At 43.0% G+C, this 18,274-nt stretch overlaps 1 protein-coding gene across 1 annotated transcript in view; it reads left to right on the top strand.

Moving 5' to 3' along the window:
- The window catches only part of LOC140206428 (vitellogenin-like), a 118,825-nt gene extending 105,214 nt beyond the window's left edge, over positions 1-13,611 (top strand). Inside the window, exons 25-34 of the mRNA XM_072274796.1 lie at positions 1,293-1,505; positions 2,386-2,528; positions 2,621-2,759; positions 3,463-3,592; positions 4,774-4,966; positions 7,462-7,553; positions 11,661-11,755; positions 11,841-11,991; positions 12,087-12,248; positions 13,514-13,611. Of these exons, the coding sequence (XP_072130897.1) occupies positions 1,293-1,505; positions 2,386-2,528; positions 2,621-2,759; positions 3,463-3,592; positions 4,774-4,966; positions 7,462-7,553; positions 11,661-11,755; positions 11,841-11,991; positions 12,087-12,248; positions 13,514-13,611 (1,416 nt within the window). The remainder of the gene's footprint in view (positions 1-1,292; positions 1,506-2,385; positions 2,529-2,620; positions 2,760-3,462; positions 3,593-4,773; positions 4,967-7,461; positions 7,554-11,660; positions 11,756-11,840; positions 11,992-12,086; positions 12,249-13,513) is intronic.
- The last annotated feature ends 4,663 nt before the right edge of the window (positions 13,612-18,274 follow it).

The following is an 18,274-nucleotide window of genomic DNA, read 5'->3' on the forward strand; positions in this document are numbered from 1 at the left end:
CGCACTGTGAAATTCTGACAGGTTTAACTGATGCGCTGAGAATTTTAGCGCACTGTGAAATTCTGACGAGTTTAGCTGATGCACTGAGAATTTTAGAGCACTGTGAAATTCTGACAGGTTTAGCTGCTGCACTGAGAATTTTAGTGCACTGTGAAATTCTGACATGTTCCTGCTGATGGACTGAGAATTTTAAAGCACTGTGAAATTCTGACAGGTTTAGCTGCTGTGCTGAGAATTTTAGAGTACTATGAAATTCTCACGGGTTTAGCTGATGCACTGAGAATTTTAGCGCACTCTGAAATTCTGATGGATTTCACTGATGCGCTGAGACATTTAGCGCTTGTGACATTCTGATGGGTTTAGCTGATGAGCTGAGAATTTTAGCGCACTGTGAAATCCTGACTGGTTCCTGCTGATGCACTGAGAATTTTAGAGCACTGTGAAATTTTGACGTGTTTAGCTGATGCACTGAGAATTTTAGCGCAGTGTGAAATTCTGACAGGTTTGCTGATTCAGTGAGAGTTTTAGTGCACTGTGAAATTCTGACTGGTTTGGCTGATGAGCTGAGAATTTTAGTGCCCTGTGAAATTCTGATGGGTTTAGCTGATGAGCTGAGAATTTTAGCACACTGTGAAATTCTGACAGATTCCTGCTGATGCGCTGAGAAGTTTAGCACACTGTGAAAATCTGATAGGTTTAGCTGATGTGCAGAGAATTTTAGAGCACTGTGAAATTCTCATGGGTTTAGCTGATGCACTGAGAATTTTAGCGCACTGTGAAATTCTGATGGGTTTAGCTGATGAGCTTAGCATTTTAGTGCACTGTGAAATTCTGACAGGTTCCTGCTGATGCGCTGAGAATTTCAGCGCACTGTGAAATTCCGACGTGTTTAGCTGATGCACTGAGAATTTTAGTGCACGGTGACATTCCGACGTGTTTAGCTGATGCACTGAGAATTTTAGTGCAATGTGAGTTCCGACGCGTTTAGCTGATGCACTGAGAATTTTAATGCAATGTGACATTCCGACGTGTTTAGCTGATGCTCTGAGAATTTTAGTGCAATGTGAATTCCAACGTGTTTAGCTGATGCACTGAGAATTTTAGTGCATTGTGAAATTCTGACAGGTTTAACTGATGCGCTGAGAATTTTAGCGCACTGTGAAATTCTGAGGGGTGTTGCTGATGCACTGAGAATTTTAGCGCACTGTGAAATTCTGAAAGGTATGCTAATGAGCTGAAAAATTTCAGAGCACTGTGAAATTCTGACGGGTGCAATGTGTTCACTACCCCAGCGTTACCTGGTCCGTACTGCGGGTTCTCCATTCCTCGTTATCCTTCTCCGGGCCAGAAGAACTGACGGCGTGCAGCAAGGTTACCAGCTCACTGGATATGGCAAGATGTCATCTCGTCTGCCAAGGATACATCTGCGTTTGGTGGAGCTGGACCAAAAGAGCAACTGGATGGTCTGCCTTGATGCATTGGTGCCCAGCTCCCACAAAGTAATGGTAAGAGTTCCCCTTTCCTCGCACAGTCTGACAATATACGGAGAGCGGGAGGCTCCACTTTCCCCTCTGCACAAAGGCAGGATGGGATGTTTGAACAGCGGTGTCTGAGCTGTAGTGGTTGTCGTATTCACCTGACTTGCAAAAGGTCTCCGGTTCAATCCTTTGCGGAAGCACAGGTGTTTAGGACACCACGATAGCAGCGCAGTATGCGCAATGCGATGACAGCCTGGGCCATCGGAGTTCAGAGTTTAATTCCGGCGTCCTTTCTAAGCAAGTTTGTACTTTCCTTTCTGTGTACATGTTTGTTTTTCCCTCTGGGTTCTCCGATCTCCTCCCACAGTCCAAAATCATACCAGTTGGTAGGTCAATTGGCCATTGTAAATTGTCCCGCGATGAGGCTAGGATTAAATCAGGGGATTGTTGGGCGGCGTGGCTCGAAGGGCCAAAAGGGCCTGTTCTGCACTGTACCTCAATCAATCAATCAACCAACCAACAAATAAATAAATCGTGACCACATGGGTTTCCTCCGGATGCCCTGATTCCCTCCCACAACCCAAATATCTGCAGGTCGGTGAACTAATTGGCCTTCGTAAGTTGTCTGGCTGGCCGAGAGAGCTGATGAGAAGATAGGGAGAATGACATAGGCTTGGGTAGGATCAACGTGAGGGTCAGCACAGTGGCACAGCGTGTAGAGCCAGCACCTCATGGTCTAGAGACCCGAGCTGGATCCGATTTCCTGCACTGTTCGTGCACCGTCTGCACATCCTCCGTGACCGAATGAGAATAAACAATCTTGATTCTTGAATAAATCTTCAGGACTCCTCCGCTTTCAGATCAAGAGGCTCCTTTTCTCATTGTTTCATTCCTCCACACTCCTCAGACGCTGGCGAGATGGGGCGACAACTGTGAGAAGTACAAAGTGTCCACCAAGCTGTCCAGTGGTAAGCTTGCCAGTCACCCGGCCATCAGACTCAAAATGCAGTGGAGGAAGATAAGCGAGGAATTGAAACGTGGTGCAAAACTGTAAGTGTTGCATGACACCATCACATTCATCTGCTCTTCATTCTACAAAACACGGAGAAACCACTACAAAACTCTTTTCCCCTTTGCCTCAGGGTTGGAGACTACATACCAGAACTAGCCTATTCACTCGGGTTTTCGCAGACCTACAGACGAAATCCCTCACATCGGATTACAGCATTGGTCGCTCTGACATCCTCACAGACGCTTGATACTATCATCCGATGGCCCAGCGTATGACTACCTTTATTTATTTGTTAAAGTTTAAGATCATCTTCAGGGGGAGAAATCCTGACTGTTTTTTCCAATCTAACCTCTATTAATGAGCAGTCTAGCTAGCCAGGGTTCTCTGGGTTTTTCTCTCTCTCCTCAACATTCCTTATCTAGGATCAACTATCAGTTTTCAGGGGTCTGGGATCAACTTTATTCATCATTTACATTCAGTTTCTTACTGCCCATTACTCAGCTGCTGTTTAGGACAGCAGTGAAGATCCTCCATCAGGGTTTCCTTCTTCATGTCAGTAGCTTCCTCTTCATTTTCACTACTGTCAGTCACGCAAGTCCCAGGTGGAGTCACACCCGTCACACTCAGATGTAGAAGGATTCTTCATTGCTGTTTCCGAAAGTAAGCAATAAATATCAAGAACCTGAGATGAAGAGTCCTTGAAAGTGAGTCCATAGGTTGTGGGGATAGTTCAGTGATGCGGAGAGCAAAGTTGAGTGAAGTTATCCCCTCTACTTCAAGAGCCTGATGGTTGAGCGGTAATATGGTGGTGTGGGTCCTGAGGCTCCTGCACGTCCCTCCCAATGGCAGCATGGCCTGGGTGGTGGTCCCTGAAGATGAATACTTTGATGTGATAAATGAGTCATTATCTGAATCTGCTATAGTTTGTTGTTCTCACTGGGGAAGTCATGTGCCTTTCTGGTCTGATTTCAGATGACAGTCTATTATCAGGGTCTGCAGCTTCCCACCACGGTGCCAGTCCACACAGTTAGCAGGAGGATGCAGGAAAAAGGATTCAGCAGCATCACCGAAATTCCAGAGCTGCTCCTCAAGATGAACGAACGTAATTATTCTTCAACGTGCTTTTCTTCAGTTCTGTCTATGGCAGCGGTTCCCAGCCTGGGGTCCACAGATTCCTCAGTTAATGGTAGGGGTCCATGGCATAAAAGAAAATGATGGGAACCCCTGATCTTCAGCAATTTCCCGAAGCAGCTCTGTGGACTCCAACTGGGGACATCTATAGCAGGGACTTTGTGGGTTATTTTAGATTTGATATGTACACTGAACAGTATCAGAATCAGGTTTAATATCATTGGCATATGTTGTGAAATCTGTTGTCTTGACAGAATAATAACAAGTCCATCAGTGGCATTAAGAAATATCTATTAAAAATTAAATCAAACCAGCAGTGCAAACAGAGAGCAAAAAAAGAGGAGGTGGTATACCTGGGTTCATTATGTTCATTGCTCATTCAGAAATTGGATGGCAGAGAGGGAGAAGCTGTCCCAAAAGATATGTGTGTCTCAGGCTCCTGTACCTTCCTCCTCGACGACAGCAATGAGAAGAGGGCATGGCTAGGGTGACGGGGGTCCTTAATGATGGATGCCACTTTTTCGAGGCATCGTTTTTTGAAGGCATCCTCAGTGCAGGGGAGACTAGAGCTGGTGATGGAAGTGATTGAGTTGACAACTTCCTGCAGCTTTTCCTAAATCCGGTAGAGTAGCCCCTCCACATCAGATTGTGATGGGACCAGTTCGAATGCCCTCCGTGGTACCAAAGAGTAGGATCTGGTTTGGTAGCATTGGGGAGATCAAAAGGCCATTAGATTCTCAGAGACTGAGAGACAGGGCTCGATTTCTGCTGCTGTCCATGGGGAGTCCATACATTCTCTCTGTGACCAGGTGGGTTTCCGCCTGTATTTCAACAACATACAGGTTAGGGTTAGTAAGTAGTGGGCATACTATGTTGGCGCTAGAGGTGTGGGCTGCCCAGAGCAATCTTCCCTGATTCTCCACCCTTTCCACATCCTTCCTGTATCGGGGTGACTGGATCTGGACGCAGTGCTCCTGGTGCAAGCTGGCCAGAGTTTTATAAAGCTGCAGATTGAATTTTATGAAGGGAGTCAATGCATATGCCGGCAAAACAAGAAATTAGCCATAATCTTGTTGAATAGTGGAGCAGATGTGAGAGGTCAGACTGGTACCTTCTACTTAAATTCAAATTAATGCTTTGGTTCTGGTACAGGGGAATGCGCAGTCGAAAATGGAATTGTCAGGACATTTGACGGCAAGGAATTGGATCATCAGCTTTCCAATGATTGTTACTATATCCTGAGTCAAGACTGCTCAGAAAGTCCCAAGTTCATGCTGCTGGTAAAGCGTTCAAAAGTCGATAAGACAAAATGGTCGATCAGACTGATTCTGTCCACGAAAAACACGTAAGTCACAGTATCCTCAATCTTTAACGATGTTAGCAGACGTTTCTCAGTAAAGTTACTGATAAGTCGGTAAATTAGTTTATTATTGTCACAAGTCCTGAGATCCAGTGAAAAACTTGACTTGGATACCGATCATTACTCAGTGCAATCACTTCACCGAGTCAGCCGTAATTCCCACCGCTGTCCTACATTCTCCCCATGACCACATGGCCTTCATCTGGGTGCTCTGGTTTCCTCCCACATTGATTTGGTTATAAATTGTGGGCATGTTATGTTGGTGACACTTGCAGGCTGTTCAGCACAACCCTCACGAAGATGATTTGATGTGAACTGTATGTTTCGATGTACACGTGAAAAATAGAGCTGATCTACCTATATCGAAGTTCAAGGATCAACAATCAAAGTAAATTTAGCGTCAAAGCACACAAATGTCACCATATACTGGCCTGAGATTCGTTTCCTTGTGGGAATTTACAGTAGAAATGCAATACAAAATATAATAGATTCAGTGAAAGACTGGCAAAGAACCAATATGCAAAAGAAAACAAACTGTTCCATTACAAAATAATAACAAATCATAAATAAATAGATACTGAGACTATGAGTTGTAGAGTGCTTGAAATTGAGTTCATAGGTTGTGGAATCAGTTCAGTGTTGAACCCTCAGTGGTTCAGGAGTCTGATGGTTGAAGGATACTAACTGTTCCTGAACCTTGAGGTATGGGACTTGAGGCTCCTGTACTTCCTGCCCAATGGAAGAAGCGAGAAGAGACCATGATCTGGATGGTGGGGGTCTTTAATGATGGATGCTGCTTCCTTCTAGCATCATTCCTTGTAGATGCGCTCAATGGTGGCGAAGGTGTTGACTGTAATGGACAAGATCCCATCACAATCTCTATCCTACCTATCTATATATCTATTTATCGATCTACCTGCCTCTCTATCTATCTGTCTGTCTATCTATCTATCTATCTCTCTATATGTACCTATCTATCTATCTTCTATCTTTCTACCTATCTATCTATATATAAGTGGAATATCTTAGCAAGTGCTTGATGTTTGGAATTTTCCTGGAGTGATTCCAGGAATGAAAGTGTTACAAGGGGGCGCTGGGAGTGGACCCAAATGCAAAACACAGACACTGAAGTACTAGGAGCTGGGACGAAGATTGTCAAGAATGCAAGGGAAGTCAGGAAGAAACGAAGCTGGACATGGACACAAGCCCTGGACTAGACAGGGACACAGGGCCTGGGCTAGGACTTGGACTAGGAACGCGGTACCTGGATGAGGAACTTGAAACTAAGAGCCTGGACTAGAGCTCCGAGCCAGAGACTGGAGAGGGACTCAGAACCTGGGTGTAGGCTAGGACTCAGGACTAGGATCTTGGCTAGGACTCAGGATTTGGATCAGACTTGACACTCGATTGAGACTGGGATAACGAAGCCTTGACTTGGACTGGACTGGACAAAGCTCTTGGGCATGGCTTGCACTGGACAAGGCTCTTGAACAGGATGAGGAAACTCCAGAACAGGACAAGGGAACTCCAGCACAAGACGAAGTAGTCCTGGACTGGATGAGGAACTCCTGGACAGGACGTGGAACTCTAGGGCAGGACTTGGCTCTTGGACTAAGTTAGGCTCGGCTCTTGGACTCGGCTTGGTTAGGCCTTTGGGTACGGAGCCGGGACTCCTTCTTGGAGTGCAGGGCCAGAACCCTCCTAGGATGCAGGGCTGGGATGACTGCCAAGGATACTTGCCGAGGTTAACTGCCGAGGTAACTGTCGGGGATTCGGATGGGGAGGGGAAGGGAACAGTCCAGCAAAAGAAGCTGAATCCCGAAGCTATTTATGTAGCCAGCCCGAAACGAGAATCAGGCGCCTCAATCAAGGTGCCCAACGGAATTGGGGAAAACAGCTAAACCCGGAATAAGGATCGATGGACTGGACCGTGAACCAGAATGCGGACTTCACGGACCGGACCATGACAGAAAGGGCTCATGGATGAGAGTTTGATGAATCTGGGCCTCTAATAGAAATTTAGAAAAATGGTGGGTGGGTGGGTTCTTATTCAAACTTATCAAATATGAAAAGAGCTCGATAGAGTGGGCATGGAGAGGATGTTTCCTGCAGAGAGGCAGTCAAGGACCAGAGAACACAGCCTCAGAATAGAGAGATGTCCATTTAGAACAGAGGTGAGGAGGAATTTCTTTAGCCAGAGGGTGGTGAATCTGTGAATTCATTGTCACAGATGGCTGTGGAGGCCAGTCATTGAGTTGTGCCATGATGGAGTTGACTAGTAAAGATGTCAGACATTATGGTGAAAAGCAGGAGAACGAGGTTGAGAGGGAAATTAGATCAGCCATGATTAAATGGAGCAGCAGACTCAATGGGCAGGATGGCCTAATTTTGCTCCTATGTTTACAGTCTATTTTACATTCATATCTTTCCATTGTTTTTTCTATCACTAACACAATTTCCAATCGTTTGCTTTTAAACAGGACTATTGATCTAACTTATATGCAACAAAGAACAAAAATTGAGGTAAATGGCGTTGAGTATTCCCCGAATGACAAAATCCCATCGCTGGAAGGTGAGACATATTTTTTGTCTTGAGGAGCTTCTAGTAATGGATTGAAAGTTTCAGATGCATCTTCACCCTCATGGGGTGCTGCTAGCTTATCTGAATTACTAATCAGGGAGCAAGCAGATAGAAGTTTCAGATTGTGAGCTCTGTTTTAATATTTTCCTCGCAGAGGTGGGCGAGTATATGGAACGAGCTGCCAGAGGAAGTAGTTGAGGCAGATACAATAGTATCATGTAAGAAGAACTTGGAGGGTTATGAGATAAACACAGGAGATTGGGACGAGCTGGATGGCATTGACTGGTTGGGATGAAGGGCCTCTACCCATGCTGTCTTGTTCTATGACAGGGTCAGTAGAGATATGAGATTGAGCTTTGGTAATTTCTGTTCATGTGTACTTTATGTGTATGGATATACCATAGAGATGTTTAGTCATAGTCATACTTTATTGATCCCGGGGGAAATTGGTTTTCGTTACAGTTGCTCCATAAATAATAAATAGTAATAGAACCATAAGTAGTTGAATAGTAATATGTAAATTATGCCAGTAAATTATGAAATAAATCCAGGACCAGCCTATCGGCTCAGGGTGTCTGACCTTCCAAGGGAGGAGTTGTATAGTTTGATGGCCACAGGCAGGAATGACTTCCTATGACGCTCTGTGCTGCATCTCGGTGGAATGAGTCTCTGGCTGAATGTATTCCTGTGCCCAACCAGTTCATTACGTAGTGGACGGCAGACATTGTCCAAAATGGCATGCAACTTGGGCAGCATCCTCTTTTCAGACACCACCGTGAGAGAGTCCAGTTCCATCCCCACAACATCACTGGCCTTACGAGTGAGTTTGTTGATTCTGTTGGTGTCTGCTACCCTCAGCCTGCTGCCCCAGCACACAACAGCAAACATGACAGCACTGGCCACCACAGACTCGTAGAACATCCTCAGCATCTTCCGGCAGATGTTAAAGGACCTCAGTCTCCTCAGGAAATAGAGACGGCTCTGACCCTTCTTGTAGACAGCCTCAGTGTTCTTTGACCAGTCCAGTTTATTGTCAATTCGTATCCCCAGGTATTTGTAATCCTCCACCATGTCCACACTGACCCCCTGGATGGAAACAGGGGTCACCGGTACCTTAACTCTCCTCAGGTCTACCACCAGCTCCTTAGTCTTTTTCACATTAAGCTGCAGATAATTCTGCTCACACCATGTGACAAAGTTTAAAGTTATGAGAAACATAGATAAGGTGCATGGTAACAACCATACCCCAGGGTAGGGGCGTCCAAAACTAGGGGGCATAGAGGGACGGTTTAGAAGAGACCTGAGGAACAACTTCTTCATGCAGAGGGTGTTGTGAGTATATGGAATGAATTGCCAGAGGGAGGTACTGAGGCAGGTAGAATAGCATTATTTAAGAAGCAGAGGAACTTAGGAATCCTCCTGCAAGACTCCCAGAAGGTTCATTTACAGGTTGCGTCCATGGGAGAGAAGGCAAATGCAATGTTTGCATTTATTTCAATGGGAACAGAATATAAAAGTGAGAAGGTAATGCAAAGGCTTTATAAGACACTAGTCAGGCTGCACTTGGAGTATTGTCAACAGTTTCCGGGCCCATATTTGAGAAAGGATGTATGTCATTGGAGAGAGTCCAGAGGAGGGTCACATGGATGATTCCAGGAATGAAAGGATTAATATACGAGGAGCATTTGGAAGCTTTGGCACATACTCATTGGAATTTGGAAGAATGCAGGGGATCTCATTGAAACCTACCAAATATTGAAAAGACTAGATAGGGTGGATGTGGAGAGAATGTTTCCTATGGTGAGGGTATCTAGAACTGGAGGGCACAGCCTCAAAATTTTAGAGCAGAGGTAAAGAGGATTTTTTTTTTCGCCAGAGAGTAGTGAATCTGTGGAATGCTCTGCCACAGACTGCAGTGGAGGCCAAGTCCATGGGTATATTTAAGGCGGAAGTTGATACTTTCCTGATCGGTCAGAGCACCAAAGGATATGTTGAGAAGGCAGGTGAGGTAATGTTAAAGCTATATAAGATCTTAGTGAGACCCCACTTGGAGTACTGTGCTCAGTTCTGGTCACCTCACTACAAGAAGGATGTGGAAACCACAGAGAGAATGCAGAGGAGATTTACAGGGTTGTTGCCTGGATTGGAGAGCATGCCTTATGAGAATAGGTTGAGTTTTCTCCTTGAAGTGATGGAGGATGAGAGATGACCTGATAGAGGTGTATAAGATGATGAGAGGCATTGATTGTGTGGATAGCCAGAGGCTTTTCCCCTGGGCTGAAATGGCTAACACGAGGGAGCATAGTTTTAAGGTGCTTGAGGTAGGTACAAGGAGGATGTTTTTCACATGGAGAGTGGTGGATGCATGGAATACTCTACCAGCAACGGTGGTGGAGGCGGATTCAATAGGTTCCTTAAGAGACGTTTGGATAGGTACATGGAGCTTAGAATAATAGCGGCTATGTGGTAGGGAAATTCCAGGCAGTTTCTAGTATAGTTTACATAGTCGACACAACATTGTGGGCCAAAGGACCTGTAATGTGTTGTAGATTTCTAAGTTCTATATACGGGGTTGAATGGGATCTGGGAACAGCCATGATGGAATGCCGGAGCAGATTCCTATGTCTTCAGGTCTTATGGCTAAGCATTTGGATAGGTACATGGAGGGTTGGGGGTAGTTGGCATATGGGCTGAAAACAGGAAATTGGGACTAGCTGGTTGGCACTACAGTCAGCATAGACTAGTTGGGCCGAAGGGCTTGTATTGGTGCTGTACTGCCCTAAATCTCACCTTGGCATCATGTTGGAATGGCAAGGTTGCTTTGTCTCAAACCATATTTTCTTACAAAATCAAAATAAAGCAGATACTGAAAACATGAAAAATGTAGTAATTAAGGAATACCCATCAAATCATACATTATCTATGGAGGTTAACTGGATCAACAAATTTGCAGATGACACCGAGATTGGGGGTATAGTGGACAGTGAGGAAGACTACCAATGCTTGCAATAGGACCTAGAAAAATGGGCTGAAAAATTGCAGATGGAATTTAATGCAGACAAGTGCTAGGTTTTGCACTTCAGTAGGACCAACCGGGGTAGGTCTTACACAGTGAACGGTAGGGCACTGAGGAGTATGGTAGAACAAAGGGATCTGGGAATACAGGTACATAATTTGTTGAAAGTGACATCGCAGGTTGATAGGGTTGTTAAGAAAGCTCTTGGCACATTAGCCTTCATAAATCAATGTACTGAGTACAGAAGGTGGAATGTTATGTTGAAGTTGTGTAAGACATTGGTGAGGCTTAATTTAGAGTATTATGTGTAGTTTTTTTCATCTACCTACAGGAAATATATAAATAAGGTTGAAAGAGTGCTGAGAAAATTTATAAAGATGTTGCCAGGTCTGGAAGACCTGAGTTCTAAGGAAAGACTGAATAAGTTAGGACTGTATTCTTTAGAATGTAAAAGATTGAGAGGAGATTTGAGAGAGCTATACAAATTTATGACAGTAAATGCAAGAAGGCTTTTGCTACTGAGATTGAGAAGGATGACAATCAGAGGTCATGGGTTAAGGGCGAAGGGTGAAAAATTTCAGGGGAACATGAGGGAAACTTCTTGTGAGTCTGCCAACACAAGTGGTGCATGTAAGCTGCATTTCGACTTTTATGGAAAGTTTGGATAGGTACGTAGATGGTAGGGGCATGGAGGGCAGGTCAGGTTCCAGTGCAGGTTGATGGGAGCGGGCAGTATAAAGGGTCCTGCATAGACCAGATTGGCCAAATGACCTGTCTCTGTGCAATATTTTCAAACTCTTCAGGCCAATGACTTAACAACATGCCATGAATTGCTGAGTCCTTGAGAGTCCATAGGTGATTAGATCAGCATTGCGGTGACTGAAGTTATCCAAGCAGGTTCAGGAGCCGAATGCTTGAGGGGTAATAACAGCTCCTGGATCTGGTGGCATGGGACCTTTAGCTCCTGAACCTCCTTCCCAATGGCAGCAGCGAGAAGAGAGCATGGTCTGGGTGGTTGGAAGGTTGGAGGTCCTTGATGATGGAACTTTTTGTGGTAGTAAGCTTCCATGTTTGCCTTCTAGACATCCTGAAAATTGAATCAGACATGACAGGAGTTACTGTGAGAATCCCAGTATTCAGCATTGAATGGTTATTCTTTGATGGAAACAAGATCAAGGTATCTTATTGTTTATTAACTGATTAAAAGTTTTCAATGTAAATTTGTAGTTAAAACATTCTAATATCTTGGCCTTTATGTGAAGATGGCCCTCGACCAGATGATGGGGAAGACGTGTGGACTCTGTGGCCTTAACAATGGTGAGAAGAAGTTGATCATGTCCAACCAAGAGGAGGCCAGAGACGTGGATCAACTTTTCGAGTCCTGGTTGTATCCAGGAACCTCCTGCAAAGATGGTGAGTGAGTCCACTCCAGTGTAGATCATGTACATGGAAGCACCATTGGACCTGCGTTGTTCCTGTTACAATAACGTCCCTCCGTTGAATTTCAGACTGCCGAGTCCGACGGGAATTTGTGGCATTGGGAAGGGCCATTGAATTTGAAGGACATGAATCCAAATGCTATTCAGTCGAACCAGTACAGCAGTGCCTTGCACAATGCACGCCATTGGAAACTCGGTCTCGTCATGTCAACTTCCATTGCGTACCCTCCAGTAAGGCTGCACAACCGACGTCAGTTCCCCAACCTATAAGAAAAAAACTTTTACTGTAGAATGTAGAATATTTGCATGTCATGTGAGGATAGATTAAGTGAGCTAGAGCTTTCGCTTTAGAGCAAAGGAAGATTTGAGATTGCTTGATAGAGGTGTACAGCAGCAAGACAGTGCAAAAACACAAAATTACTATAAATCTCAAAATAAATAAATCATTCAGAAACAAAAAGGAATAACAAGGTAGTTGTTCATGGGTCTATGGACTGTTCAAAAATCTGTTGGCAGAGTGGAAGAAGCCTCCATCATTGAATGTGTGTCTTCAGGTTCCTCTACCTCCTCTCCATTGGTAGGAATGAGAAGAGGGCAAGTCACGAATAGTGAGGGTCCTTAATGACAGATGCCACCCTCTTGAGGCAGCACCTCTTGAAGATGGTCTTGGTGGTGGGATGGTGGAGCTGGCTGAGCGTACAGCCCTCTGCAGCTTTTTCTGATCCTGGGTATTGGAGCCTCCATACCAGGCTATGACATAACCATCAGAATCCTCTCCACCGTATATCTATAGAGACTTGTAAGAGATATTATCTCACTACTTACAGGTAGTCATATAACTTCATTTTTAAATATATCGTGTTTTGCATTACCGTATTTAAAAGACTATGTACTCAATAGTTCATTAGCTATGATTGATTTCTACACTTTTCTTGGTTTTTTTATATGTTCATCTATTTTATAGATTAAAGTTATAATTAAAAGACAGCTTCTTAAAATTATATCAGAAACTGGTTGAGTTGTTCTCCGATCCTGGCAATTTATTTGCAAACATTTTACCACCATAAAAGGAGACATCATCATTGCCCTGTTAATTGTGCTTTTCTACAAACAATTCTGTAAACAAACATATAGACCTCGATCCTATTTATGAGCTGATGCGGGCAAAATTCCAGACTGCTACACACAAAGTTCACCATACAACCAACCAGTGGTGAGATTTCCTCCCCTCATCATAACTGTGTTACCATAATGGTGACAATCAGCAGACTGATAAGTATATAAAGGCCGAGCATTCGGAGGACACACCACAATTAACAGTGCACAGATAATGTCTCCTCGTATGGTGACAAAAAGTTTGCAAGTTAATTCACAAGATCGGAAAACAACTCAATGCAACTGTCAATAACCCAAGCTACACATTCTCCGAATTATTTCCAATATCAGAGACTCTTTCCGTGGGCTCTTCTGCTAATGGCTTCCCTTTCTATTGACAGATTACACAGTGACAGACACCTCGCTCTTCAACAAGAAGTCCGTAGACATCACTCATAAAATGGATACACACACTGATTGTCTGTGCAAATGTTTGTAATGAGGAACTTATACAGTGACACTATCTTGAAGGATGATCGCGAGCAGCTTATTCATTTATAATATTATAATAATGTAGAGATGCTGACTAATGTAAAGAAAATAACTGTATAGTAAAATGTAATATTTGGAATTGTTCTTTCAAATAAAAATTTTCTCAGCAATTGAAAAAGAAGTTTGTGAATCATTTTCAGATGTTGAATAAATAGTGACTTGTGCAATTATAGTCATAGAAAACCACTAATCTTCCTAGTCCCATCGACCTACCCCCGGAACCGTAGCCCTCCATACCTCTCCCATCCCTGTACCTATCCAAATTTCTCTTAAATGTTGAAATCAAACTTGCATCCACCTCTTCTGCTGGCAGCTCGTTCCACACTCTCACCACTCTGAGTGAAGTTGTTCTGCTTCACTCTGCCATCCGATTCCTAAATGGACATTGAAGCTTTGGACACTACCTCACTTTTATTTAATATACAGTATTTATGTTTTTGCACAGTTTTTAAAATCTATTCAATGTACGTAATTGATTTACTTGTTTATTTATTATTATGTTTTATTTTATTTATTATTATTATATTTTTTCTCTCTGCTAGATTATGTATTGCATTGAACTGCTGCTGCCAAGTTAACAAATTTCATGTCACGTGACAGTGATAATAAACCTGATTCTGATTCTGATCTTCTCCTTCTACATTTTACCCTTAACCCTTAACCCTTAACCCTTAACCCATGATCTTTAGTTCTAGTCTCACCCAATCACAGTGGGAAAAAGCTGCTCACATCTACTCTGTCTATACCTTCATAATTTTGTATTCATCTGTCAAATCTCTCCTCAATCTTCTATGTTCTAGAGAATAAAGTCCTAACCCTTCCAACCTTTCCCTATAACTCAGGTCCTCAAGTCCCACAATATCCATGTAAATTTTCTCTATATTCTTATTGACATCTTTCCTGTAGGTGGGTGACTAGAACTGCACACAATACCCCAAATTTGGCCTCGTCAACGTCTCATGCAACTTCAGCATAACAGAATTTCTCGGAGCAGCTGCAGAAGATTCTCACCGGGGAGGGTGAGCAGCCAGAAGTCATGGTGCACATTTACACCGATGACATAGGTAGAAAAGGGGAAGAGTCCTGCACAGTGAGCAGAACGAGATGGAATAAAGGCTGAAGAGCAGGACCTCCAAGGTCGTAATCTCTGGATTACTCCAGTACTATGTTCTAGTCAGGGCAGGAATAGGATGATAGTACAGATGAATGAGTCTGAGGAACTGGTGCAGAGGGCAGGGTATCGGATTTCTGGATCACTGCAATCTCTTCTGGGGAAGGTATGACCTGTACAAAAGGACAGGTTACACCTGAACCCGAGGGGAGCTAATATCCTTGAAGACAGATTTGCTGGAGCTGTTGGAGAGGGTTTAAACTAAGTTAGCAGGAGGATAGGAACCCGGGTGATAAGGCTAAGAATGGGCAGTTGGTATACAAGCAGAGGCAGTGTGTAGTGAGACATCAGGAAGGACAGATGGATGATAGGGCAAAATTGCAGTCAGGAGGATGAGTTGAAGTGTAATATAGGGCAAAATTGAAAAGGCTGACAAATACAGGACTGAAGGTGTTATATTTGAATGCATTCAGAATATAGAATCAGGTAGGTGATCTTGTTGCGCTACAAACTGGCAGGTGTGATGTGGGCATCACTGAATCATAGCTGAAAGGTAAAGGAACCCCTAGGAGACTGTGATCATAATACGATAGAATTCTCCCTGCAGGGGTCCGCCCCTGTCTGCAAATGGAGTAGCGGTAATTTTGTGCTGCTCTTAGTTTTCTTTCTCTCCCCCAGTTTAAACTTTGAATTTAAAATTTTTATTTGCTGATTCTTGAGGAGGAACAATATGTCTATGTCTACGAGAAGTGGGAAGAATTTACCTGAACCCAGTGATAAAGGTAATGGGAAAGGAAAAGTGCAAAAGGAAAGATCTGATGAAATGCCATCGTGGGCTGAAGATATCATTCGGACACTGAATTCAATTAAGACCATATGACCATAAGACCATAAGACAAAGGAGCAGAAGTCGGCCATTCGGCCCATCGAGTCTGCTCCACCATTTTATCATGAGCTGATCCATTCTCCTATTTAGTCCCACTCCCCCGCCTTCTTACCATAACCTTTGATGCCCTGGCTACGCAGATACCTATCAATCTCTGCCTTAAATACACCCAATGACCTGGCCTCCACTGCTGCCCGTGGCAACAAATTCCATAGATTCACTACCCTCTGACTAAAAAAATTTCTTCGCATTTCTGTTCCGAAAGGGCGCCCTTCAATCCTTAAGTCATACCCTCTCGTACTAGACTCCCCCATCATGGGAAACAACTTTGCCACATCCACTCTGTCCATGCCTTTTAACATTCGAAATGTTTCTATGAGGTCTCCCCTCATTCTTCTAAACTCCAAGGGATACAGTCCAAGAGCGGACAAACGTTCCTCATATGTTAACCCTCTCATTCCCAGAATCATTCTAGTGAATCTTCTCTGTACCCTCTCCAACGTCAGCACATCCTTTCTTAAATAAGGAGACCAAAACTGCCCACAGTACTCCAAGTGAGGTCTCACCAGCGCCTTATAGAGCCTCAACATCACATCTCTACCCCTATACTCTATTCCTCTAGAAATGAATGCCAACATTGCATTCGCCTTCTTCACTACTGACTCAACCTGGAGGTTAACTTTAAGGATATTCCGTACGAGGACTCCCAAGTCCCGTTGCAGCTCAGAACTTTGAATTCTTTCCCCATTTAAATAATAGTCTGCCCGTTTATTTTTTCTGCCAAAGTGCATAACCATACACTTTCCAACATTTTACTTCATTTGCCACTTCTCTGCCCATTCTCCCAATCTATCCAAGTCTCTCTGCAGACTCTCCATTTCCTCAGCACTACCGGCCTCTCCACCTATCTTCATATCGTCAGCAAACCTAGCCACAAAGCCATCTATTCCATAATCCAAATCATTGATGTACAACGTAAAAAGAAGCGGCCCCAACACGGACCCCTGTGGAACACCACTGGTAACCGGCAGCCAACCAGAATAGGATTCCTTTATTCGCACTCTGGTTCCTGCCAATCAGCCAATGCTCTATCCACGTATGTAACTTTCCCGTAATTCCATGGGCTCTTATCTTGTTAAGTAGCCTCATGTGTGGCACCTTGTCAAAGGCCTTCTGAAAATCCAAATATACAACATCCACTGCATCTCCCTTGTCTAGCCTACTGGTAATTTCCTCAAAAAATTGTAATAGGTTTGTCAGGCAGGAATTTCCTTTAAGAATTAAGGATCAGAATGGATCAATTAAAGACCAACTGGAAAAGAATAGTAATGAAGTGAAATCATTTCTGGGAAAACTTAAAGACTTGGAAACTCAAGTTATTACACATGAAGAGGAATTGAAGATAACTAAGCTAAAGTTGTCTGAAGCTACAACTTGTTTGGAAAGATATCAAAATAAGATTATAGACCTGGAAACTAGGTCTCACCAAAAGAATATACGAATTGTTGGGCCGCAAGAAGGAGCTGAAGATGGAGATTTAACTGTTTACTTTGGTAAGCTTTTCCACACTTTATTTCCAACCATTTTATCACAGCCGCTTGCTATAGAAAGGGCACACAGGGCATTTACTTCGAAATTGAAGGATTCTCGTAAACCAAGATCTGTTCTGGTCTGCTTTCATCACTTTAAAATTAAAGATCAAATAATGCGACAGGCAAGAAAACAGACAGTTTTCAGATTCATGGAGTCTGAGCTCCGTTTTTACGAAGATTACCTGAGAGAGATAATGGAACAAAATCAAAATTTGCCCTGGTAATAAAACAGGCATATGATAAGAAACTGTTTCCCTCTCTGAGGTATCCAACAAGAATTAAAGTTTTTCCTGCTAATTCCTCTCCTCGTACTTTTTTTGATCCAAAAGCTGCACTGGACTTTGTTCAGGCTATACCCGTTGCTGTTACTGACGCCGCTGCTGAATGAACTATCCGAAAGGTTGTTTGGCTAACTGTATATTATTTGCATTTTTGAAAGAAGATTTATGAAGGTCATTTGTATATTTCATTGAGAGACTAATTAAAGAAAACAAGGAGAGTTGTTCATTATTGCATATTGTTGGTTTTCCTTTGGAAAGAAGATTTATGGCTCAAGTATGACTATCTAAATGATCATCTGAACATTTGACTGAGAAAAGAAGATAAGGGGATTTGTTCCTTTAATTTAATGCTTGGTTTGAGTTTTTTTTGTTTCTTTTTTTAATCAGCTAATTGGTAGTTTTTTCCTACTAATAGGGCTTTATATATATATATATATATATATATATATTTGGGAAGGTTTAATTACTTATGATATTATTAATTAGTATTTTTGAAAATTCAGCTGGGTCAAATATACTATTAATTTTTTTCTGTTTTATGATAACATTTTATAATTGAATTTAAAGATTTTTTAGGGAGTTAATGTTAAACTTAAAGATGGCACTGGTTTTTCTCTCTAAGAGATAACATTATCTTGGTTCTTTCTTGTTTATTAGATGATGGAATGTAAATGCTTTTCTTTGCTGAGACTTTATTGTCTTTTTTACAAGGTTGTTCTACTCTTTTTACTAACTGGGGG

Source organism: Mobula birostris, chromosome 12 (genome assembly GCF_030028105.1).
Source record: "Mobula birostris isolate sMobBir1 chromosome 12, sMobBir1.hap1, whole genome shotgun sequence".
Taxonomy (NCBI): Eukaryota; Metazoa; Chordata; class Chondrichthyes; order Myliobatiformes; family Myliobatidae; genus Mobula; species Mobula birostris.